The sequence below is a fragment of the Rhineura floridana genome, chromosome 4 (assembly GCF_030035675.1).
Source record: "Rhineura floridana isolate rRhiFlo1 chromosome 4, rRhiFlo1.hap2, whole genome shotgun sequence".
In the NCBI taxonomy this organism is placed as follows: Eukaryota; Metazoa; Chordata; class Lepidosauria; order Squamata; family Rhineuridae; genus Rhineura; species Rhineura floridana.
In genome coordinates this window covers 13,074,302-13,100,273 of record NC_084483.1, presented here as the reverse complement: position 1 = coordinate 13,100,273, position 25,972 = coordinate 13,074,302, and the positions used below count along the sequence as shown (strand labels likewise).

General features: G+C 45.5%; 1 protein-coding gene across 4 annotated transcripts; it reads right to left on the bottom strand.

Annotated features, from left to right (window-relative positions):
• Positions 1-686: 686 nt before the first annotated feature.
• On the bottom strand, positions 687-16,493 carry BMP2 (bone morphogenetic protein 2). Of its 4 annotated transcripts, XR_009762114.1 has the most exons (4): positions 12,611-12,647; positions 12,145-12,500; positions 3,922-4,907; positions 687-1,358 (listed from the first exon to the last, which is right to left on the bottom strand). XR_009762114.1 is itself a non-coding variant. In XM_061622525.1 (3 exons), the coding sequence occupies exons 2-3, from the start codon at positions 12,494-12,496 to the stop codon at positions 4,066-4,068; spliced, it is 1,194 nt and encodes a 397-aa protein (XP_061478509.1). In that variant the 5' UTR covers positions 12,497-12,500; positions 15,271-16,493; the 3' UTR covers positions 687-4,065. The 4 variants fall into 4 exon arrangements, 3 of the variants coding, with proteins under 3 accessions (XP_061478509.1, XP_061478508.1, XP_061478506.1); XM_061622525.1 differs by lacking the exon at positions 12,611-12,647 and adding an exon at positions 15,271-16,493 and having other exon boundaries at positions 687-4,907; XM_061622524.1 differs by lacking the exon at positions 12,611-12,647 and adding an exon at positions 15,341-16,493 and having other exon boundaries at positions 687-4,907.
• Between the last annotated feature and the right edge of the window lie 9,479 nt (positions 16,494-25,972).

Below are 25,972 nucleotides of genomic sequence, written 5' to 3'. Positions count from 1 at the left end.
CTGCTACATCTTTCATTCCAGCTAGATTGACCCAGTTAAAAATGCCTGTGGTCATTTGTGTGAATTCTGTACAAGACATCAATTTTCACACAACCACTTTTAGCACATGGTAGGAAGTCAGCATAGATTTATTTAAAGCAATATCTGTCTTATGCTGAGAGAATCATGAGAAGAGATCCTTGATAATGCTAGGCACAAAGTGAGAAATGAAATAGCGTTGGTATCAAGCAGACATCGATGCTAAAATATCTACCACCATGGCTTATATTTGTATGGCTATTGTGCATGTTAAATGGGAACAGGTTAAGTGAAGGAAACATGAACAAAAGGGATTCTGGATGTCCCCCCTCTAGCCCAATCCAAGTTGTGTTTTGCTGTGAAAAAATGAGATGCAAAGAACATTGGCTTCTGTCATGGAGTGAGCAATTGGCACGATAGCCAACTGAATTAATTGCTAATTAGTCTTGCTACCAGTTCTGTGTCGACTCTGCATACTGTGCTTCATACTGGGTCCTGATTCATGCGCACGTGCAACATCAGACTACAAAATGAATTGATGAGAGAGGGGAGGAGTGTAAAAAACCTGCCGATGCTTTTGCTCTGGCAGCATGATGTTTTCGATATAATAATGGGACTAGGACATTAGGCACAATAGTATATTTTATTTTATTTAAAAAATCCATTTATCTTATACTTGCACACAACCTTTGTGGAATTCACACATCTTCCAGAAGTATTACAGGCCGGGTTGATTTCTGGTGACTAGAGGGTGATACATCTTAGCATTTAACCTCTTTTCTTTTAGTGGTGGCACCCACCTGAACTCCCTTAAAATAGAATCAAAAGCTCACCATGAAAATTGATAGGGTGATCCATGTGCTTCTACTCCCCTGCTTAATAGACCGCCCAGAAACCTACAGTCCCAACTCCCGCAGTTCCATCCTATTTTAGTTGTGAATTTAGTCTGCATAGCACTACAGAATTCTAGGCAGTCTGTCCCTCGATTCAGTTAACCACATTATGGGCTTTTTGTGCATGTGCAAATTGAGGATGGAGATAGTGTCTAGCTGAGCAACTGCCTAGAAGAAGCAAGGCCCAGATGTCAATTCTAGCTTCCCATCACAGACATCTCTAAAAGACACTTTGCAGTGGTGAGGTAGCTTGGCTCATGGAGGAGCAATCAGAACCTATTCTGTGGTCAATCCAGGAAAACAAAAATGTCGTCACGAGTTGCGAACAATTCCCAAATGTGTGAAAGCTTATGAAAACTGAAATACCGTTTCCTGGGGTGGGAATGTTTGCTACCAAGAAGAGACTAAAAGAGGAAAGATTTCATCTCTCCTCTAACCATGAACTACCTGAAAAAAGAAAGAAAAAGATTGCCTAGAAACATTGTGTAAGATCTTCATTTTCCTTTTGCCAAAAACGTTAACAGAGGACCTCCCAAGCTCATTTCAGATCAAATAATTGCAGGGAAAACTACCATCTGTACTTATTAAATTAGCAGTGCAAAAATGCAGAGAATACACCTTAACTTTACACCATCTTATAGCTAACCTAAAATATTCATGAATGAATGATTCACTACACTGGATGAATATGTTCTGGTAGCTCTGAGCCTTAGCCTTTATAAACATCGCTTCTCATTATCTTGCAAGTCTCTTAAGACTTTTGATTAGTATGATGCTTGCTACCAATGTTTTTAAGAAGATAATTCTGAATTTGTTGTTAGAAACCATATCATGGCCAACACACACCAATATCCCATGAAAGAGGATGCGGATTAGAGCCAGGATGGATGAAACGGAGGTTTCCCAAAGCTCTCAGGTCAAATCTCCACCATACATTTAAAGCAAATTTAAAGCACATGGATTCCCCCAAACAGTGCTGGGAAATGTAGTTTGTTAAGGGTGCTGGGAATTGCAGCTCTGTGAGCGTTAACTAGTTTCCAGGATTCCTTGGGGGAAGCTGCCTGCTTTAAATGAGCTTAAATGTATGGTTTGGATGTGACATTGTTTAGAGTCCACTGTCAAAGCCTTGTACAACCAAGCTAAAGAAGAGAGTGTGAAATGGCTGTAAGACTTCTTGAGTCGTGGTCATACTGGAGAAAAAATGGAAATGGACTGCCTTCAAGTCGATCCCGACTCATGGCGACCCTATGAATAGGGTTTTCATGGTAAGCGGTATTCACAGGGGGTTTACCATTGCCTTCCTCTGAGGCTGAGAGGCAGTGACTGGCCCAAGGTCACCCAGTGAGATTCATGGCTGTGTGGGGATTACAACCCTGGCCTCCCAGGTCATAGTCCAGTACCTTAACCACTACACCACACTGGCTCTCCATACTGGAGAGCTGCTGTCAATTAATATAGAACCTAAAGATATGGATACTGCTTTTTTGGAAATATAGCCATCAGATTTGAGCCACTAAATTGGGTTAGCTATTTGTATGGTTTCATACAATGTTACATGGATTGGTTTGTTTTCTATTTACATATCGATATTATGATTATTTCTAATTGTTTCATTTTTTTATTGTGATACTTATTTTTTTCATTTGATAAACAGCACGCAAATATGCCAATACGGTGCCTTCCAGATATTGCTGGACTCCAGCTTCCATCATCCCTCTCCTTTGCTCATGCTGGCTGGGCCTGATGGGAGCTGGAGTCCAACAACAGCTGGAGGGCACCACATTGGCTACAGCTGCTCTGTAGGATATATGCAAAGGTAGTTGCCTACAGCTTCTGCTTGTGGCCTTTCTCAAAGCTGTCATATGAAAACTAAGAAGCCCTATTCTATTACATCTGGCATAAGTTAACCCAGTTTTGTGCTTACAGATGGGAGATGTGTTTCACCATATGTGAACTTTTACCTCCCTAGAGGCTTTAAATATGTGCGGGAGGAGTTACTTAGGGCATGGCGCTATGGTGACTCCTCAGATTCCTTTGCATGTGTTTGATGTCCCTAAGAAAATAAAGGGTGGATTGGCATACTTTGCTGCTTCACAAAAACCCGCTCCCCCTCTAAACTGTGTTAACAGAGATTGCATGGAGTTTGAACAAGGACGGTGTCTTCCATGGTAGTAGTGTGAACAGGAATTGTGTCTTCCATAATACAATTCCAGCATCAAACGAGTGTAATTTTATAGCAGCAGAAACATCTTAAGAAGTCATAGGAAAGGTGATAGAAATAAGCTTTTAAAAATACTGAGGAAATCTGGTATTTTATTTAATGTTTGGCCAGGACAAGGATTCCAATGGATGAACTACTTAAAAGGGGAGGAACAACATAAACATTTTGCTTTTCTGTAGGTGCAAGGCCAAAAGAGAGAGAAGTTTTCTATATCAACCCAGTTGGTGGTCATGTCACCCCTTCATGAGGAACAGCAGTTATATTTCTACTTGCTCGGCAACGTCTGGTTCTTATCCAAATGCTCCCCATCAGGAGGATGCCAGTTTCTCATGGACTGGGCAGCCCACCCTGCAGCATTCCTGAGAATTGTACAATATAATCTTGAGTCAGCAGGGCGGATTAGCCACTTTTCATTGGGCTTGCATTTGTGGCCTTAACAGTAGAACTGCAGAAAGCAAAATGCATTATGCACCTTTGCCATAGTAACCCTTCCATGTACACATTTCAACTTACTTAAATACACACAACTGAAAAAGCTACCATTTGCTTTAAATTATGTACAAACCCTATATTTTTTTCTTTGCCTTTTTTGATTATACTTATAAATACAAATTAGCTATTCTTCTAAAAAGTGGTTATAATAGTAAATAAATACAAAATAAGAATCTGACCTTTATACTTCATGTGCTGAGAGGAAGGGGAGGGTTTAAACCCATATAAAATGTACAACTAAAATACGTTTAAAAATCTTTAAAAGGAATAATTCTCTGATTAAAATATTTTCCTCACTTTTTTCTGTAGACATAAATAGATTTTCAAAATAGATGAGTTTAATTCTCCATTTCATAACATAAATAAGGTCTTCATTGGGAAATATTAAAGTGTCAAGTTTTGTTTTTGCATTTGTCCGTTTTTGTCGCTGCTGCTGCTGCATCAGCGACAACCACAGCCCTCCACAACCATGTCTTGGTAGTTCTTTAGTACAACCTTTTCATTCTCATCAAGATAGAGCATGGAGATAGGACTCAGTTCTGTCGGCACGCAGCAAGCTTTGGGGATTTTGGAATTCACTGAATTGACAAGAGTCTGAACAATGGCATGGTTGGTGGAGTTCAGGTGATCTGCCAAGGGAAACGGGCAGTCTCCATGGCAGTAGAAGGCACTGTAACCCGGTGGAGCCACTATCCAGTCATTCCACCCGACATCGTTGAAGTCCACATATAAATCGTGCCTTTTGCAATTGGATTTGCGTTTGCGTTGTTTGTGTTTTGCCTGACGTTTCTCCCTCTTATGCAGAGGGTGTCCCTTTCCGTCATGCCCAAAGGTGACTAGTAATGGCCTGATCCGAGACCAGCTGGCATCGTCTTGATGCAAAGACCTGCTGATCCTGACGTGTCTCTTGGAGACACTGCTCTCATTGTCCAAGTGAACCACTTCCACCACAAAACCGTGATTGGGTTGTCCATGTGCAATCCACTGCATTATAGCTGGTGTTACGTCAAAGGTCTCCCACTTGCTGGCATTGTGATGCACCAAGCGGGTGTCCAAGAGTCTTGTGATGGGGTCCGTGGAAGCCTCTTGTTCTGGCTTTACAATTTCATAAATATTAATACGGTGATAAGAGCTGCCATTGCTTTCAAAGGCGGCTTGAATGTGCTCCCGAAAAATATGAAGCTCAGCTGAAGTGATAAACTCTCCCGCAGGGACAGAATTTAAGTTAAAGAAGAAACGCCGGGACGTTTTTCCACTTCTTTCTGGAAGTTCTTCCAGTGTTTCTGTTTTGGGAAGGAGGGAGAAAAGAAAAAGCGCAATAGTAACTCAGATAATGCAGTGAAATACTTGAACTACCCTACGATTAGAAGGGTAACATTAATAATATTAGCATAAGCTAACACATGTTTACATTAGAGATCTGAAGACTTTTTTAAAAAAAAGGTCACTCTTGTCTTTCTGTTTGTTTAAGTAAGCCCATGAAACAAGATGTTATAATGCTTCATTCACCGCCACGCATTCTAGATCTCATAGGAGTACCCTGTGAATTCCAGGTGGTCGTAATAATGGGGAAGAAATGTGAGGCATTGCTTTGGAATTCAAGGGCATTAAAGAACATTTTTTAACACTGTGGTTAGCAGGAGCCCAGTGAGAGTAATTAAAAAGTGACTGAGGATCAAGGAAATGGATTGCATTGCTTAAGATTTCCTTAAAAAAACAACAAAACCTTACTTCAGTTTTCATGTCAGTCTCTCCAAATCTGTTCCAAAGCATTATGCCACAAGTTTCATAATTTACAAAACTTACTGTCCAAAATCCTGTTTCATAATTACAGACCACTTTGCAAAGCACACCCAGTCATTTCACTCAAGGAGGCCCTAAATGAAAAGAACTTGTTCAGCCTTTGCCAATCTGGTATGCTCCAGATGTTTTGGACTATAACTCCCAGCTGTGCTGGTTGAGGGTTAATGAGAGCTCTAGTACAAAACATCTGGAGGGCATCAGGTTGGTCTAGTTCAGCCTTTCCCAACCAGTGTGCCTCCAGATGTTGTTGGACCACAACTCCCATCAGCCTCAGCTAGCATTGCCAATGGTCAGGAAAGATGGGAATTGTGGTCCAACAACATCTGGAGGCACACTCGTTGGGAAAGGCTGCTCTAGTTGCTCATTTGGAAGAAGCCCATGGGTGGCACTGCATGACTGAGCAACTCAATCCTAAAGATGTACTGAACTCAATTCATAGCTACATCCCATGTTTGGCAAATTCATCATCCATGCTGCCTGTCCACTGTACTGCTATTATGAACAGTAAACTGCAAAATACAGGGGAGACTGATGACCTTCAGGATGATTTATGAATTTTGCTTTCTGCTCATGTCTAGAAAATTTCCTACTACTTATTACTTTATAACTTTTGAATGTTCAAAGCTCATCCACCTACATTATTTCATATTACATGTGGGGGCAGAGAAATGATGGTTGCCTAAGGCTACCCACTAGATTCACGGCTGAAATTTGAAGAGATATCTAGTGTATTGGTCTTCATCTGGTGAGCTGGGAAACTAAAGTGGCCGAGGGCACAAACACCATTTCCTTTTGGTTCTTTTTAAATATGGATGGCATGGATAACAACAACAGACGTGGATCCCATGTAGAAGATTGTGGTTATAAAACACTCTCATATTTTAGAGGTGTGAGCTTCACTTTTTGGACAATGACATTTTGGAGAAATATGTGACTATGATTTTACATAGCACCAACCATGTTGTACTGTATTAATAGGATGAACCATTGTTGCCGAATTTAACTAAACTCTTTAGGCCAGGGGTGGGAAACCTGATGCCCTCCAGGTAGGTGTTGCTAGCCTACTGCCTCCATCATCCCTGACCATAGTTCCTGTTGGCTGGGGCTGATGGGAGCTAGAGTCCATCCTCAACCCCACTTTCGGCTCAGAAACAAAATAATGGACAAGTTCAAGAGATCTAGGAAAAAGCAGAGGGAAGATTTCCCCCACCCCCTTCTCCTGTCTTATTCCAGAGATTCATGATGTGATACAGTATCCTTATCTTCACAAACCCTCTAATATTAGGTTAAGGATGACTGACGAGTCCAGGCCACTCAGTGAACTACACAATGACAACACCACCTCATATTACTTTTAATAGCAGAGGCATAACTGTAACAACTGTGGCCAAGTCTAGGCATATAGTGAATTATTTTCAAGACCACATTCCTCCATTAGCATTTCATTTACTTGGAAGTCTCACTGATTTTAAATGGAACTTGCTTCCAAGGGATCGAGTTTTGGATTACAGCCCAACTATTGCACCTTTGGAAAGGCAACCATAATTCAAAGGCATCTCCTTATTCCTCAGCATCTGAAGGATCCATGACTTCAGAGTCTCTTTTCTCTATGGTTGCCTAAGGTAAAGTTCAAGAGGAGCTTGCATTTAAAGTGTATAATAGTCAACTTGCACTATGAAGGCTTTCTGTAACTGGTGTATTTTAAATTTGGATCGCCTCGCTGCTCTACACCCATTTGAAGCAAGGCCACATGTATGCCTGGCACGTTGAGAGACTCTGACTGCAGGGGTGGCCCTGCTATGCAGCAGGGTGCAGCCACCCACTTCAGAAGGCACCATGAGGGGTGGGGGGTACAACAGGGCAGGAAGTGGTGCATCAAGAGTACAGTAAGACTTCTTCAAAGCGTTGGCCCTAGTGGGGGTAGGAGGGACTTGAGCTCCGTTTCAGGCAGCAAGGTTTCTTGGGATTGGACTGCTCCCCTGTAAGCATCTCTACAGATGCCGGCCAACAGAATGGGGAGGGGGGACCTGTGGCCCTCCAGATGTTGTTGGACTCCAACTCCCAGGCACCCCAGCCAGCATGGCCAATAATCAGGGACGATGGCAGTTGCTGTCCTGCAACATCTGAAGGGCCAGAGGTCCTCCACCTCTCCAGTAGAATCATTTATGAGAAAACCGATGACATTCCAACATTTTCCCATCCTTTTGAGTCTACCCTCTTTTCCTGGGAGTTCCACCTGCCTCTACCCCCCCGTCTTTCCTGTAAACCCAGCACCCTGTTTCCTCACCCTGCCCTTATGGAAGCCTCCTGCTTCCCTTTTCTTAGTGGACAAATGCTGCCGTGTTTTATCCTGCACTTCTCTTTCCTAGCCTCTTTCTGTCCTCACATCCGTAGCCGCCTGACCCATTAGTATGGCTATCCCCGGCTGTCTTTCAGAGCCAGCCACCCGCTGCCTTCTTGCAGCCTCCTCCTCCTCCCAATCCTCTGCTCGGCTTTCCCATTTCTGCCCTGCCCTCGCCATGCTTTGAGACACCAAAACAGCAGCTCACCCAATGGCTAGGGAGGGTTCACAAGAATAACAAGCCACAGCCAGGCTGTGTTTACTTCACATTCAATTTGCTTTTAATTCCTGCCCTATCTACATTGGTGGTGCTTTAATTGGATGCTTCTCTAAGCGGCCTTAAACTGAAATGTTCAAAACAAAACAAATGCTTAGCAAAACAATCCCCCACCCAAAAATACCCCAAACCCAACCAAAGGTAAGTTTGGCATAAGGACAGAAGGATTGCCTGTGCTCATAGAAGTCCGTCAGAGATTTCAGATCAGTGACAGAAGTCCTACTTGTATGCCCACTGAGGAAAGAGGCTAGACTGGCAGACGCAAGGCACAGAGCCTTTTCCCTGGTGGCTCTATGGTTGTGGAATTCCCTGTCCCAAGAGGTAACGTCAACCTTTCCTTTGTTCATATTTTTTGGTCTGCAGGCCACATTCACTATTGGCCAACCTCTGGGGGCCGCATGTCAGCAGTGGGCGTGGCCACACCACACTCTCGCATGTCCACATACAAATAAACCCCCTAAGGGGGATTATTGCCCAGCAGTCTCTCCTTTAACAAAAACTTAAAGTAATGATTCTGTCAGAGAAAAGTTAAACAAGCTTCTCCATATCACACTGTGGTAAAACAACGAAAGGGAAGAACAGTCTTGTCCTCCAGATGCTGCAGCCCTCAACTGCAACCGCATTTGCTTTGAACCAGTTCGTCCACACTGTTCGTCACATTTCAAGACCACACCAGACAGCCAGTGGATACAGGTCCCCCTGTTTCATACGTGCCTATTTGGGCTCCCCTGTCATCTCAGGTGCAGAAGGCAGCAACCTGAAAAAGGGCCTTTCGATAGTGGCAGCCCAGGAAGACTCACTGGGCTACTAGTGACTGTTATTTCACAACACCCTTTTCATTTTTCTGGCCTCTTAAATCTAACCGGTTATATCTGCTGCTGTTTTAAGGCTGCTCTCTTTATGGATATGCTGCTTGTATTATGTGTGTTTGTTTTTATTGTGTTTCTCCCAGGGGGTGTCAGGGGTAAACTGCTCTGGAAATTTGTTTCACGAGCAGGGTAAAAGTTTCCATATTAAACAACAAACAATATATGGCTGGACTGAGACCTGGGGGACCTGTGTTCAAATCCTCACCTGAGCCATACAGATCACTAGATCTATATCGATGGACAAGTCACTGCTTCTCAATCTCAGTGGAACTTACTCCCAAGTAAGTGGGTATAGAGTTACAGCCTAAGGGTAATTTTGTTGGAATAAGGATTGCTCTGAGTTGTAGTAATTGAGCTGACTAAAATACCTACCAGCCCACCCTCTCCGTCCACCAAGTATGGAGTTTTGTGTTAAGATGCACTTTGGCACAAGTGAACTATTTGCTGCATGCTCTCCCATTCATTAGTTTTATATTTATACACACAAAAGCAGCACAAGCCACAGTACAAGGTTAAATTACACCATTAATCTCTTGCTTCATTAAGACTTGCTATTAGTTAGCATAATCACTACTTAGGCCACACCCCTTGTACACAAACTTAATTAAACCTAACATACGTATGTATTTTTCTTTGCCAGCCCAGCATTATGTTCTCTCTAAAACCCATACAGTGTGGTTTTCTCTCTCTCCAGTTTTAGAATAAATCTATGTCACTAGTGAAAACTGGACAGCAGCATGTTTATAGTCTTTTTTCAGAAGACAATAAATGCTTGCCCTCTGAACGCTGTAAAGTAGCTGTGGATGGGATGTAAACAGAGCAAGGATCCTGTGGATTACAAGCAGCTAACCTTTCACAGACATTATTAATCAGATTCCAAGCCTATTATTTGAAAAGACCAGCTATTTCAACGTGACTTGCCAAACTATAAAAATTGTGCTTGGGTTCACAAATGGAGAAGAGAAGAAGGTTGCTACAATCATGGTGAAACTTTTGGATGTGCATTAACCAGAGATGGCAGGCAGCAAAACAAACATTTGCAAATGCAAAGTAAAGATCAAGCACTTTGCACAGTAGTGCTGTAGACAAGTTTGTTCAAGTTTTAAGGAGCTTTGATAGGAACGCTTTGCATAAAATTTCAGTCAAGATGCCTTTAATTTAGGAAAGTGGCCTAGTTCAAAAATACACAAATAAGTGGCAACAGAGTCTCTGAAGACTGCACTGTGTTTACTCACAATTCTGTCTCTGTTAAATACATATTTGCTTGTGGCTTTTAATCTGATTTGACCTAAAACCCCTGGTGCCCATGAAATCCAGTGGACAGCTGCTCCAAAACTTATCGGCTTTCTGAACTTTCTGAAGGGCTCACTACACTAAAACTAGATTTAAACAGAAGACAAAGTCATGGTGGACAATACAGTTGATTGTTAAATTGATCTCTCACGGGGATTAGATAGGGATTAGAAAACCTTCTAAATAACCCTAAAAGCCAACTGTAAATTAGCCCCCCTTTTTATTTTATTTTTGCTCTTTAGTCTTCAAAAACTCAAGTTATTGCTAAGAACTAATAATTTGGAGAGAATCTATAGATTAAACAAAAACAGCCTTTTCTTGCTCTGGACTAGTAACCAAGACCATTTTTTAAAAAATGAATGAATACAAGGCGCAGAACAAATACTTCAGCTGAATTAGAAATATTCTTTGCCACTCTTGATGAAATATAACCTTAGCAGCAATTACGATTACTAGCTATTTAGAGAAAAATGTGACATTCCTTGTACTCCTCCCCATTTTTGCTCCAGGTTGTTTCCTACAATCTGTACATTCATCACCTCTGGGCAGAGTGACCACCCACAATACTAACGCAAGCACATGCAGATGAAGACTGATTATCTGGGAGAGAAAATCCTACCGCCATCACAACGGCAGCAACAGGCTCACATTTCAGAAATGTGTTAATTCTTGAAAACTAAATTTAACTTTTTTAATTGACGCATTTTAAAACTATTACTGTGCTTTTTAATTTGCAATGATACTTATCATGAAGGTGAGGAGATGCACAACATAACCAACCTTCAAATATTACATTAAAAAAAAAAGAAGTTGGAAAACTTAAATTACAAAAATGGGAGTTGAATCCAGCCTTGATCATACTTCAGAGCTGGCCCACTGAAATCAATAGGATGAGTAACTGAAGTCTCATTGATTTCAATGGGTCTGCTCCAGCAATGACTTGATTCAGCCCAGGAGGTTTTACAGCCCTGCAGGAACAACTGTTTCCATTCATTTTAGGATCTAAGGGCTAACTTACATGTACTGAAACTGGGATGACAGAGCCTTCACATACACAACCTGTGCTATTTGAAATATACTGGGGGGCTTCATGTTTGCAAACGTTCTGCTTGCCCTCACCCCACCCTGGCGGTCAATTAAAATAGCATTTCCAAATGTAATCTTGTAATGTGAAAGAAGGCTACTTATTTTCAAGTCAATGTGGGCAAGATTCCAGTATGAGTTTTAGAATCCTGATTCATTTTTACAATGTTGAGACAAGCCTGTACCGAACTATCAGGAAGCCGAGAACAGTTTGAGTAGAAACAACATGAAGGAGAGCAATTACACTTCGGCCATTTGCACGCTGTAGCAATCTCTTCCTTCCTTGCTAGGACAAATGAAGGCCTTACATTCAAATGGTGCTTTTCAATTAACCAAATCTGAGAGATAAACTTGGATTTGTTAGAACAGGCACAATTACAACTGCAGTGGTGCATAGGTATCAGTCAACCAACCAGGAGGGACATATAAACTGCATAACGAGGAATTCAAATAGCAAGTATTTCAAGAGCAAGTGATGCATCATCAATATTTAAATAGCAAGTGATACATTATGCATATCTAATGAGTGAATTACGAAGAATATAGGTAGCTGCATTATATAGAGTCCAAGTCAGACTATTGGTCCATCTGGTTCAGTGCGGTTGGCACTGACTGGCAAGTTCAGCAGCAGTCTTTCCTAAGCCTATCTGGAGATGCAGGGGGTGGATCCCGGGACCTTCTGCATGCCAAGCAGATGCTCTGCCACTGAGCTACAGCCCTTCCCCCTGAGCTATGGCCTTTCCCAAAGTTCACAAATATCCAACCACCAAACATCTTGGCATTCAGATTTGCAGGTTGCAAACGTTCAGCTCTGGTCAGTTTTAGTTTTGAGAGCAGGAGCTAAAACATCTTACCTTCATGGTGAAAGCTCCTGACAGTATTGGCCCTGCTGGTAGCTCTCTCCAGGTTATAGTCCATGGTTGTTGGCTTCTGACTGGTATGCAGATGGTAGAGCTCCAACATATAGGGGGGGATAATGGCGTTCTTGCCTGGTGTGGGCCGCCGCTGAAGCCCAAACATATTGAGCAGGCGCAGTTCAAATTCACGCAGGATCCCTTCGGGGAGCTGCAGTGGAGTCACCTGGCGCAAGTCTCCACTGAACCTTCGCCTGTCGCCCACCTCCGGGATGAGGCTGGCCGAGCCACCCAGCAATATGTGATAGAGCAGCAGTGCTAGTAGAGAGCAGGTCCTGGCAACCATGGTCATCAACCTGTACACACAGGGGCAGAGTTAGAAGGGCGAGTTAAGCACTGAATGATAGCGGGGTGAGGAAATGCCGTCAAGTAAACCCCACAAACAAAGAGTAACATCAACACTCACAGGAAGTACCATAGCTGCTTCATTCCATGTCTCACAATGAGTCAGACCAATGGGTCCCCATAGCTCAGTATTGTCTACACTGACTAGCAGAAATTCTCCAGGATTTCAGAGATGCCAGGGATTGAATTTGGGTCCTTCTGCATGTAAAGCAGATGATTTACCACAAGACCTCCCCAGCTCTTGTGGTCTGACTGGGGCCTTCTTCATCTCCCTAGAAGTCAAGATAATGATAGAGAATCATGACCCCAGTGGGAGCTTTGGTACAGACATGAACTGAGTCGGGACACTGTTTCTCTGTCTCCTATGTCTGCAGATCCTGGGATGGGTAGCAATCTGCTAGCACATTATGGAAGCTGCCCAGGCAGATTCAGGTTGGTAGAAACTGGTATTACAGGCAATGGGTAATAAGTAGCTATAGAGAAGGCAATGTCCAATTCTGCAGCTGAAAACACAGATAAGGCCCAAGGAAACACAAACTTTCACTGATGGATCCTCTTAGTAGTATGTCCAGGATATACTGATGCATAGAAGTCATTATTCTTCTAAGGAAGTGACATAAGACAATAAAGGTAACAAACAACCTGCTCTTTCCCCCTATCGTCAACATGACATGGTCAATTCTGATTGCTGGCAAAGCAATCATCCCATGAAAAAGACAACTCAGAAGGAGGCAAACACAAGATAGACCTTGCACCCACCATGCCATCCCTAAGCCAGCTTTGGGTGGCTTGCCTAAAATGCCACTCAGAACTCCTTGAAGAACGGGTGGGATATCACGGAGGTGCCTTCTGCATCCCCTTGCAGCAAGACCCTGACACATTGCTCCATAATACTGGAGGGTGGGTGGGTGGGGTGGAAGAATCCACAGTTGCATGAATTGCCATAATTATATTCACAAGCCCACACTGCAGCTCCTGGGCCATTCAAGGACAGCTGCTCACTCCAGAAAACAAACAGAACTGTTATAATTCTTAAGGCAAAAAGAACCCCCAAGTATAGGTCCACGCTGGGACCTAGGCAACACAAACACTGGTAGAGGAGGCAGTGCAGGAGGGGTGGGGAGCATCATGGGTCTGCATCCTTTGAGCTGCTTCTAGCCTGCTGTAAGAAAAGGCTGCATTGCCTTGGCAGAAGGAGAAAACAAGGCTGACACATAGCCTATGAAGGAAGGCATAATTATGTGTGGCGGCTCCTTAGGAAGGAGCACTGCTAGGGGGCGGGGGCAGGGCATGCACATTTTCGACTATAGTGAAACATTTATCACAAGGAGTTTCCAGCCTATTTGGCCTGTAAGACAAGCGGCTTTCAAGTTGTGCAACCCACTGATTCCCCAAGGGTTCAGGAGTAGGCAACCACACAAGTGAAAACCAGGAGACGGGTCTAACCAAGTGACTGCTGATTAAAACAGAGGATTATAGAATGGAGTGACAAGCCAACACAGAAATAGGCATGCAGAAGCCCATTCAAAATCAAGCACACCTGACTGTGTGCTGGATCGTGACCTGGAACTGCTTGTGCTCTGCAGATAGCAAAGTCTGCCCACTCCTTACTTTTACCCTTCACATCCAGTAACTGACTCTTACTGTAAGCCTTGTTTCATCTCTTCCCTGCCTGCCTCTCTCTCCCCACCCTCTTGCTCTGCATTCAATCATTGGGGTTTGTTTTGATCCAGCAGAAAAAGCAGGTCTTGGGGAGGTGCATGAGCAAAAGATTGCAAGCACTGTTGGCCTGCAATATATATTTTGTGGGGGTGAAATGGACTGCCTTCAAGTCGATTCTGACTTATGGCGACCCTACGGGCAGGGTTTTCATGGTAAGCGGCATTCAGAGGGGGTTTACCGTTGCCTTCCTCTGAGGCTGAGAGGCAGTGACTGGCCCAAGGTCACCCAGTGAGCTTCATGGCTGTGTGGGGATTCGAACCCTGGTCTCCCAGGTTGTAGTCCAACACTCTAACCACCACACCACACTGGCTCTGAGTAAGATCTTTATTCATATGAGCTGTTCTACTCCAGTATTTTCATGTTCATGGGGAGGGAGGGAGGACCTGCCGCTTTAGTTGAGCAGAACTGCACTTGCATAGAGACCCAATCTTTGCCCATTGGCTGCTTCCTTGCCAGAAGTATGCCCAAGTCAGGAGCTCTTGCAGTATCTTAGAGGATGCTGGTGCACAGCTTGGATGGTGCACAGCCCACCCACGATCTGGGGCAGCCTCTTTGGGACATTGCAAGGCCTCTGGGAGGCACAAGGTGGCAGCTCACTTGAAGCAGCAAAGCATTTTAGGGGCAGCTCAAGAGTCTTGGGGTGAGAGCAAAAGGGGGGGGGACTCCTTGACTCCTGCATCTTGCCAAGAAGTGTGCAAGGAGCTGTACAGTTGGGTGAGAAGAGGGAGATCTCTGGCCACCAGAAAGAAAAGACAGCTCTTTCAACAGGATTAGCATCATAATGATTAGTAATAGTTCTTAGGAAGTTCATGGAAGGGAAGAAACGTCACTGATTTTTTCAGGGGGGGGGGGAGAGGTACCGATGATCAACAGTCTGCGGGGGAGGGGGGAAGAAGGATGGGTAGGGAGTCCCCCAGGAAGCTTTCATCCAGGCACGTGTTGGCATCGGCCGAGTTCGACATAACGCGACCCCCCCCCGGCCTCGTCCCCTCCCGCTACCTTTTAGGATCCCGCCGATCGCTTAAGAAGCTGCAGCAGCAGCACACTCGGGCACGTCCATTGAGCCAACCTCCACATGAAGTAGCCTGGCTGGTCAAGGAGGGGGTCAAGCGGGGCCGTGCGATCCGTCCTCCCTCTGTCTTCGTCGCCTTTCTTTCCCCCCACCTCCCTGCTCCGGTGGCGGGATGGGCCCGGGCGTCCAGTCCCGCAGTGGCGCAGGAGGATCGGCGACCGGGGCGGGGGGAGAAGCGATGTCCACGAGCGTCGAGGAGCTCGGTTCAAAGCCCGCCCGTCCTCGGAAGTTTCTGGCAGGGCAGCCGGGGAGAAAGCCGTGCCCAGTCGTGGGACAGTCCAAGCGCCTGCGAGCCTCGCCTCGCTCTAGTCGAGTTTCGCCGCCGCCGCCCCAGATCGCTTGTTGGCCGAGACAAGGCACATCCCGGCGGGTCGCGCCCGAGGGCTAACCTGGCCGCAGCCAGGAGGAGCGGGGAGCGGCGAGGAGGAGGAGGACGCGCCGCTGGTGGGTCTGCAGCTGCTCTCTGGCCCGCTGGCCCGGCCCGCCTGCCGCATCACTCCCGGCTGAAAGGGCGCTCCCTCGGGGTGGAGTTCGGGGGAAGGGGACGCGCCGCCGGCGTCTTTCTCCGGGGCCCGGTCCGCCTCGCACTCATGCTCGGGAGCGGAAAGGAAAAGAAGCCGCGGGGATGGGGTGGGAAGCGTCCCCCAGGGGCGCGGAGGTAAACAGAAAGGCGATCCCTTTTCCTCCTCCTCCTCTTTCTAAAAAAGGGGCCTTGGCATCAGGAGCACCAAAAAGTTGGATTCCGGGTTAGATCTCGCCCAGCCGCAGCAGCAGCCCCCAAACTGTCCACTTTTCCTGCTCTGGGTCACGCACTTTTGCGCCCGGTTGAAAAAAGCAGCAGTAGTGGCGAGCGAGCAGCTCTGCCCTGCGCCAGCCCCTTCTGCTCCGCACGCACGACCCAGCTCGTCTGCCGGTCGGGCTGTGAGCGGCTTTGGCTTTGGCGTCTGCGCTCCGAGCCGCCGCTGTTGCAAACTGGCTGGCTGAGGCGCTCTCGCTGGGCGTCCTCCCCTCTCGGCTTTTTGTTGCTCCGCTCCTGCTGATGTCACGACCGCGGGGGCTTGAGGCTTTCTCGCCAATCGCAAGGCGGCCTGTGCGAGAGCCGGGAGAGCCCAGAAGACTAGGGCCGCCGCTGCTACTGCGAGGAGGCACGACGGGGCGGGCGGCTTTGAAAGGGAACGCCGCCCCCTTGCTGCTCCCCCCACCCGCGCACGCACACAGCCGTGCTTCCCAGGGGCATTTAGCGCGGTCCTCTCTCTCTCTCTCTCTCTCTCTCTCTCTCAACTTTCCGAATTAGGATCAGTAACGCTGGCCCGGAGGAGGAGAAGGAAAGAGGTGATTGCTGCTGCTGCTGCTGCCGGCGAAGCGCTAGCCCGCCAGGATACTTTTTTAGCCGGCTGTTGGGAGAAACTCGACGTTTTCTTAATGTGTTCGCAGAGGTCGCTTGGGGCAGCCTGGCAGATATTTCAGGGGTGGGAAATACACTTCTTGCTGGAATGTCCCCTCCTCGCTCAGCGTAAATCGAGTCACTTCCCAGTGGCACAGCTGAGATGTGCAATGATCCTCGAATCGCCGCAGCAGCGGGATTCTTTGAGTGCACTACGGGGGCGCTACCAGCTCGCCCGCGCGCCCCGTCAGCCCGCGCTTCCTCTGTCCCATACGCCGACTTGGCTGCAACCTGAAACGAGTTTGCTGCTCCGGTTGAACTCAGTGGCACTCCTCCTGACTGATACACTTCAATCAAGCCCGCGATCCTGAGCAGAGTGAGGAGGGGTTAAGCCCACTCCGAACACTCAATGGGGTTAAGGCAGCCTTTCCCAACCAGTGTGCCTCCAGATGTTGTTGGACCACAACCCCCATCAGCCTCAGCCAGCATTGCCAATGGCCGGGAAAGATGGGAATTGTGGTCCAACAACATCTGGAGGCACACTGGTTGGGAAAGGCTGGGTTAAGGTATAAAATGGGATTGCTGACATGCAGTTCAGCCCTGCTGTCAGTTTACTCAGAAGAAAGTCCCACAGTGTTTAGTGGGGGCTTGTTCCCAAATAAATGTGCATAGGATTGCAGCCGGATCGACTTGAAAAGGGGGCTGTTTCTGCTGGGAGTTTGGGCCGATTGCCTCTTTCCCCAGATCCGGTGGGGGAGGGGGAGTAGGACAGTTCTCCATGGAATACCTGCCGCTGCCGAAGGCTCAGGACGAGATGAATCCAGAACAATGTTCCATGATATAGGTCCTTTTGTCTGAAGACGGGAAAAGAAGCAAAGCAATGCTTAGGTTCTGCCTCTACAAATCGGATTAGCTTCGAGGGGTGGGATTTAAGTGTTTATAGACTGAAGGTGTGAAGGTCAACGAAGGAGAATCGGGAGCATTTTGAAAGAATCCAGAGACACACACAATCGTATTCTGCAGAGTGTTCAATAAACAAGAAACTAGAATCTTATAGATGAGGCAGAAGGCCAGAACTCAACCTTCTAATTTAAGAAGGCCCCCCCACCCCGATTTGAAATCATGCCTTTGTTTACACCGGGGTGGGGAGGCTGTGACCCACCCCCAATTCCCATCAGCCCCAGCCAGCATGGCCAATGGCCCTGGATGATGGGAGTATGCAGCTCAGCAACATTTGCAGGGTTGCAGGAGTCACACCCCTGGTTTACAGCCAACACCCCTTTTAAATTGGTAGTGCCACATCAGGTCTCAGACAGCCAGTGGTTTCCCCAGAGTGTGTTGACTTTTCAGTTCATCTGTCACAGCTTTGTCCCAGGGGTCCTCCAAGGAGTTCAGAGAGGGTACCCCCATTTTATTTTCAGAACAATTTTGTAAGGCAGGTCGACAAAAGAGTTGCTAAAGCCCAACCAGCAAATGCCATGGCTGAATTCAGATAGGAACCCTGTTCTCCATGGTTAAAAGTCCAAGCACTCTGCCCAATACTCCACACTGACCTGGCTAGCTAAAGGGGTCCAACACACAATAGTTTCCACATCCAACTCTCACGGTACAAACCACAGCTCGCACAATCAGTCTTAACAGCATGAACTTATGCAAGTTTGCTCCGAAGTAGGCCCTGCTGCGTTCACTGCCAGGCACGTTTGCAGAGGATCACAGCCTCAGTTATGGTGATCACTGTGGACTGAACTCCTTTCCTCATGGTGGAGCAACACTTGTTGTTTGAGCAACCCAGAATCCCAGTCACTTAAATTCCACAGCTTCACACCATTCGCAAATTGCTGGTGTGTAAGTGACGGTTTTGCTGTTGAAAACCTGGCAGGTCTTCAATCAACGTATGATTCTGCTACAATGAATACATACAACAACAGACAGTCCAAAAAGCCCACAAACAAACCACCACCAGCTCCCGCATGGGAAATATGGAGGGGGTAGTCATAGGTGGACAGTTTTGCACAGCATTTTAGTACGTTAAAGTGATTGATCTTTCTCACTCCTTTCTGCTCTGATGACTGGTCATCATTATTCCCATGGGTGAGCTCAGAAAGTTTGAATTGGTTAGGTCCTTCAGGAGATAGAGAGCTTGGATTCATTTTAACCCACCCCTGCGAGGCTGAAGTGTAGTCTTGCGCCAGTTTTCTCAGGCACCCATAACTGACATCAGGGGTGGGGGGCATTTTTTAGCTGGAGAGCTGCATTTCCTTCTACAGCTCTCATCAAGCCCCGCCAGCGCAACCATGCTGGCTGAGACTGATGGGAGTTGTGGTTCAAAACATCTGGAGGGCACCAGGTTGGGGAAGGCAGCCCTAAACAGATGGTAAGAAGCTAGCATATCGATGTGAAAGAGTACCAACAAAGGGTGCAAAACAACAGACGTGTTCTCATCGACTTGAATGTGGCATGGATTGCACCCCAGATTGCAATCCACTGTGCAAGCTTATCCCCAGTGGAAAAAGGGTTGTTTTAAGGAATTGTAGCATTAGATGCTGTCAGCATCATTCATTCATTCATTTAAAATTCCCCTCACAGTGCAATGCATGTTTAGGTCATAGCCCAGTGCCTGAATTGACTTACTTTTGTTGCTGAATGGTGAATGAAGAACAGAGGAGAAATCCTCTTGCTTTGTAAGGAAAGCGCCCTCTCAGCTGTTACTGTGGGATCCTACAGAGAAGAGGGAGCGCAGATGGAGGCAAAGTTTCATTGATATCCATCATGCTTTGAAACCCCTCTAAAATAGCATCTGACACCGGAGAGGTATCCATTCTGCCTTGCCAAACAAGAAAAATGACAGAGTTCTGAAAAGTTTATGCCTTTTTGTGGAGATAGCCCAGGGTTCTTCAGTTGTTGTTGTTGCTTGTTTTCTTGGGATGCAGGAAGTAATTTTTACATTTTTCAACGTTTTTGTTTAGAAATGGCTGCCCTCCTGTGGTAGAAATGTGTCAGGACACCTGTAAAACACCCTTTAGTTGGGTCTTTTTGAGGCCAGTTCAATAACAAAGATTCCCTTTCAGTTAAGAAAGCTTTTGGCTTGTTTTCATTACACTCTTGTCTGCTCATAAAACTCTCTTTTCAGTGATTGTTAATGGGGGACCTTACATGAAACCTTGCAACTACTCAAGGCTCAAATTGTGGAGGGGGGAACAGGGGCCCTTAATGAAAACGATACGCCCTACCTCCTGACTCCACCCAATTATAGCCAAATTGTGCCTCCACTGTAGCCTTTTGAAAGCAGCAGCTGGGGTGGCAAAATAGGTAACCAGGTTACCTCGATAATCCACTGCTGCAACTACTGCAGAATCATTTCCTCACTGACTGAATAGGGCAGAGCTGAGGAGCCTATGGCCGGATGTTATTGGACTTCAGCTCCCATAGCCAATGGTGGGACTTGTAGTCCAACACCCCTCATAAAAAAGGGTCATCCACAATCACATTTGCTTAACTCTGTGTTGGACAATATGGCTGATCCTACAGTCAATAATACAAAGGATTTTTGTTTCCTTTTCCATCATCCAGCCTCTCTGGGAGGGTCAGGGTGCTTTGTTCATGGTCCTTTTCCTTTTTTATTCATGACAGATTTTTGTGTGAAGTTTGGCAGGGAGTGAACTTGCTCAAAGGTATCTGTTGTTATGTGCCTTCACGTGCATTACAACTTATGGCAACCCTATGAATCAGCAACCTCCAATAGCATCTGTTATAAACCACCCTGTTCAGATCTTGTAAGTTCAGGCTTGTGGCTTCCTTCATGGAATCAATCCATCTCTTGTTTGGTCTTCCTTTTTTTCTGGTTTAATTTGTTCTACAGCCCAATTATCTGTCTTTTTTGCAGTCCATGGTATGTGCAAAATTCACCTCCAACACCACATTTCAAATGAGTTCATTTTTCTCTTACCTGCTTTTTTCACTGTCCAACTTTCACATCCATACATAGAGATTGGGAATACCATGGTGTGAATGATCCTGACTTCAGTGTTCAATGATACATCTTTGGATTTGAGGATCTAGTTTTCTAGTTCTCTAGCTCTCTCATAGCTGCCCTCCCCACTCCAAGCCTTCTTCTAATTTCTTGATTGTTGTCTCCATTTTGACTGTGCTGAGGTAGTGATAATCCTTGACAAGTTCAATGTCCTTGTTGTCAACTTTAAAGTTACATAAATCTTCTGTTCTCATTACTTTAGTCTTCTTGAGGTTCAGCTATAGTCCTGCTTTTGTGCTTTCCTCTTTAACTTTCATCAGCATTTGTTTCAAATCATTACTGGTTTCTGCTAGTAGTATGGTATCTTCTGCATGTCTTAAATTATTGATATTTCTCCCTCTAATTTTCACACCTCCTTCATCTTGGTCCAATCCTGCTTTCCATATATGTTCTGCATATAGATTAAACAAATAGGATGATAAAATACACCCCTATCTCACACCCTTTCCATTTGGCAGTTTCTCCATATTCTGTCCTTACAGTAGCCTCTTGTGCAGAGTATAGGTTGCGCATCAGGACAATCAGATGCTGTGGCACCCCCATTGCTTTTAAAGCATTCCATAGTTTTTCATGATCTACGCAGGCAAAGGCTTTGCTGTAATCTATAAAGCATAGAGTGATTTCCTTCTGAAATTCCTTGGTCTGTTCCATTATCCAATGTATGTTTGCGATATGATCTCTGGTGACTCTTCACTTTCTAAATCCAGCTTGGACATCTGGCATTTCTCGCTCCATTTATGGCAAGAGCCATTGCTGTAGAATCCTGAGCATTACTTTACTTGCATGGGATAATAAAGCAATAGTTTGATAATTATTGCATTCCTGTCATGAGCCAGGCAGATGGGGTGGCGGCTGGTCGAAGGCGAGCCAGAAGATAAGGACTTGGACAGGGAGCCAGGGGTGGGGGATGACAGCGAGGTGAACTCACAGGATGCCCCAACCCCCATCTCAGATGGCATAGTTCCCCCTGCTCCCAACTTCTCTGCAGAATCACACTCAGAGGTGTCAGAGGCCAACGTTCCTAGCAAGCTTAGTTAGGTTAATGAGGGGCACTGCTTTCAATGTATCTATAACTTTAATAAAAAGATAAAAAACCACAGACATGTCTACAACTGAGTCCTTCAATGACAGGCAGGACAGTTTGACTCAGCCACCACCTCCTCCCCCATGACAGAAAGAATGGAAGCAAGTGGCAGAGCAGGGAAGGACAGTCACAGAGCCGTCAAAACCTTGATAACCGAAGTCCAGAGCCTCCGAACTGAAACCCACTCTCTCCAAGCTGAGAATCACGCCTTGAGCCTCCAGATGACCCAGCTAGTGACCCAGGGGATCCCCACACAGCAAGCACAGGGGCCTGTGCCGCCCGCACCAGCACCCTGAATGAAGTCTCTGGTGGGAATGCCCGCCTGTTACAGTGGGAAAGTGGAGCACTTTGCCACGTTCATAGCCCAGTGTGAGATCTACATATAAGTGCAGCAGTCGGAATTCCCTAATGACAATGTGAAGGTGGCATTCATTATCAGCCTTTTGGAGGGGAGGCTGAGCAGTGGGCCACCCCGTTTCTTCGCAACAACACAGTCTTGATCCTGTATACTTCTTTCATAGACGTCATGGCCGAGATCTTTCGGGAGAGACACTGTGTCCACCAACTGCGAAACCTACGGCAGGGAAAGAACTCAGTGGGGACATACATTAATACCTTTTGTATCCTGGCCCAGGAAATGGACTTTAATGACTTTAGGCTAATGTTCTTGTATTGCAATGGACTCATTTCAGAAGTACTGGACACGTTGGTGTGTGCCCAGCAGCCGAGTACTTTCCCAGAGCTGGTCCAGTTGTGCTTACAGATAGACAGCTGGCTAGATGTCTGGTGCCAGGAGCACAAAGCAGAGATAGCATGCTTCTTAGCTCCTTTACCACTCCCCCACACCCGCATTCCCCCTGGCATGGGAACCTCAGCACTGTGCATGGTGGAGCCCATGCAGATAGAGGGGGCATGCTCTCATCTGATGGAGGAGAAAGAGACCTGTCAGAAAGAGGGTCTGTGCCTATATTGCAGGAAGGTGGGGCACCTGACTAAAATGTGCCCTTCCAAGTCTGAAAAGGCCCTGGTGCAGGAAAATGTCAAATCCCAGCTCATATAGAGGTCCACGAGCTGAAATCAACAGTAATTCCATGACTTCCAGTTAAACCTCTCCTGCTGAAGTCCACTCTGCATTTGTCAGTCCACATTGGCTTGCCTATGGGGCAAGAGGTGCACGTGTTTGCCATGGTGGATTCGGGAGCATTCAGCAACTTTATGGACTTGAGTTTTGCCAAGAGGCATGGAGTGCCAGCCATCAATCTTGAAATGCCACTGTCAGTGGAAACCACAGATGGGCAGCATCTGACATCAGGGGCAACGATGCAGGCCACAGCCCAGCTGAGGGTGGAGATACTGGGACATGTGGAGAGGATGTAATTCTATCTCACTGATTTACCTCGCTTTCCAGTGGTTCTGGGAATGACCTGGCTGGCCCAGCACGATCCTGTCATCTCTTCGGGAAAGGCTACAGTGAACTTTCAGTCAGATTACTGTGAGCAGCATTGCCAACCTCCTGAGTTGGCCATTTCAGTGATGCTTGATGACACATCCCCACCCAAGGAGACCCACCTGCCTACCAAGTATGTGCTTGATAAGAAGGAAGCCAACCAGTTGCCCCCCCACCGTCCATATGAATGTGCCATAGACTTGATCCCAGGGGCTAACAACCCCTCAGGGTGCATATATTTGTTATCTGAGCCAGAGTTGGCAGCACTGAAAGAATTCCTGGACACCAATTTGCAGTGAGGCTTCATCTGGCCATCCAAGTCACCCACAGGGGCTCCACTACTGTTTGTCAAGAAGAAAAGCAAGTAGCCACATCCTTGTCATGACTATAGGGAGCTTAATAAGATCACCATCCCCAACAGCTACCCTCTGCCTTTTATTAATGAGATGCTGGAACAGCGGCAGTCAGCCAAAATTTACACCAAGTTAGACCTACACGGGGCTTACAACCTTGTCAGAATCCAACAGGGGGATGAATGGAAAACTGCCTTCAAGACCTGGTATGGCCACTTTGATACCTGGTCATGCCATTTGGACTGTCAAACGCTCCACGTATCTTCCAATTTTTCTCTCTTCAGCCCTTTTAAGAGTTTCTTCAGTCATCCATTGAGGTCTTTCTCTCTTTTTAACTAGAGGTATTGTCTTTTTGCATTCTTCCCTGATAATGTCTCTGACTTCAGTCCATAGTTCTTCTGGTTCTCTATCAACTAAGTTTGAAGCCTCAAATCTGTTCCTTATTTGATCTTTATATTCTTCTGGGATGTTATTTAAATTGTATTTTGGGATTATGATTGCTTTGTTGGTCTTCTTTAGCTTTACTCTGATTTTCGATATGATCAGTTCATGATCTGTACTGCAGTTGGCTCCTGGTCTTGTTTTCACAGAAAGTATGGAACTTCTCCATCTTCTGCTGCCAATCATATAATCAATTTGATTCCTATATTCACCATTTGGTGATGTCCATGCATACAATCATCTTTTTAGCTGCTCAAAATATGTATTTGCAAGAAACAAATTATTGGCTTCACAGAATTCAGTAACCCTATCTCCTAAGCCCCATTTTCTCACAATTCCTAGTTCTTCTCTGTTCCCTACTTTTGCATTCCAGTCCCCCATGATTATCAGCACATCTTGTTTTGGTGTGTGATCAATTTCTTCCTCTACTTCTGCATAAATTTTTTCCAATTCCTCTTCTTCTGCATTTGCCGCTGGAGCATAGTCTTGGATGATGGCTATGTTAATAGGTTTCCCATTAAATCTCATTGATATCACTTGCTCAGACCTTGCATTATAGCTCCTAATTGCTTTTGCTACATCACTTCTCACTATCAGAGCAACCCCATTTCTTCTTAATTTCTCATTTCTTGCATAAAGTATTTTGTAGTTTCCTGATTGAAAATGTCCTATTCCTGTCCATTTTAATTTACTTATGCCAAGTATTGTAATGTTGATATGTTCGATTTCTTGCTTGACCATGTCTGGCTTTCAAAGGTATCTTGCCATCTTAAAAGTGAAGCATTCCATCCTATATCTCTCTCATTCACAGCACCCTGCTCTGTTGCCTTCACTTGGCCACCATACTGAAAGAAGATCTAGAATTCAGGTATCTAGAATGTGACTACAAAATTGTAGATCAAAATTGATCTAAACTGGTCTTGAAGCAATCCCATGGATTTCAGTGAATACATGGTTTGTGAGTTGTGGCTGTTGTAAACCCCCCACACACACACACACACAGCCAGTGTTCCATTTCAGAAAGCGCTTAATTTTGTGGATTTTTTTGCTATATCTCGATCTGGTGTGAATTTTGAGTGCATGCAGTGGGCATGCTAATAATGTAAATCATTACCAAAATAACAGTGGCCATAGAGTTTATACATCACTGGCATTAAATAAACACCTCAGCATCTTCCATTGCAGCTTATTTAGCTGTAACCATGCCAGGAAAAAAAATCATTCTTACCTTAGCATCTGATACTCATGCTTGGTGCCTAAGCTATATCATATATCCTGCTCCTCTTATCTGTACAAAGGCTAGATTGCTATATTAGGATAAGTCTTATTAAAGAAAAATGTGTCTGGAAAAACTCTTTATTTAATATGTCAAGAGGTTGCAGTATTTTTTACTTCCTGTCTGACTTTAAAAATAGTCCAGATATCTAGTGTTTAGATAATTTAATCATAATTTTAAAAAAACCTTTAACTGGGTGGAATTCTATAAAATCTCTAGCACACTACTGGTGCTATGTGGCTCTGATCCCAGAGAAAACCAGTCATACATTAAGTCACATTGAAAGAGTGGGAATTAAGTTAATAACAATTAACTTGCCCTGTTGGTTTCAGTGAGACTTGTGCTAGCTAGGTTGACTTTCTCTGGATCAGGACAATTTGTTGACCACATCTGTATCCCACCCTTCCTCCTAGGTAGGTTTATTTTCCTACAACAGGCTGAGAGAGAGAAAGAGAGAATGAGAGACAGAGGGAGTAGACTGGTCCAAGGCCACCCATCAAACTTCAGAGCTGAGTGTAGCATCCAACACACTGTCCACTATCTCACACTGGATTTCAAAGAGGAGGTCATTCTCCATTCACTGTCAGGACAGTGACCTCTTTGCTAGTCTCTCC

What these genes read in the sequence shown, in the direction of transcription:
- BMP2 (XM_061622522.1), bottom strand. Translation starts at nt 12,633, where the DNA reads ATGAAGCAGCTATGGTACTTCCT. An exon ending in AAGCAGCTATGGTACTTCCT is followed by an intron (nt 12,501 to 12,610) that starts GTGAGTGTTGAT and finishes CTGTGTGTACAG; the next exon opens with GTTGATGACCATGGTTGCCA. An exon ending in CAGGAGCTTTCACCATGAAG is followed by an intron (nt 4,908 to 12,144) that starts GTAAGATGTTTT and finishes TTCCCAAAACAG; the next exon opens with AAACACTGGAAGAACTTCCA.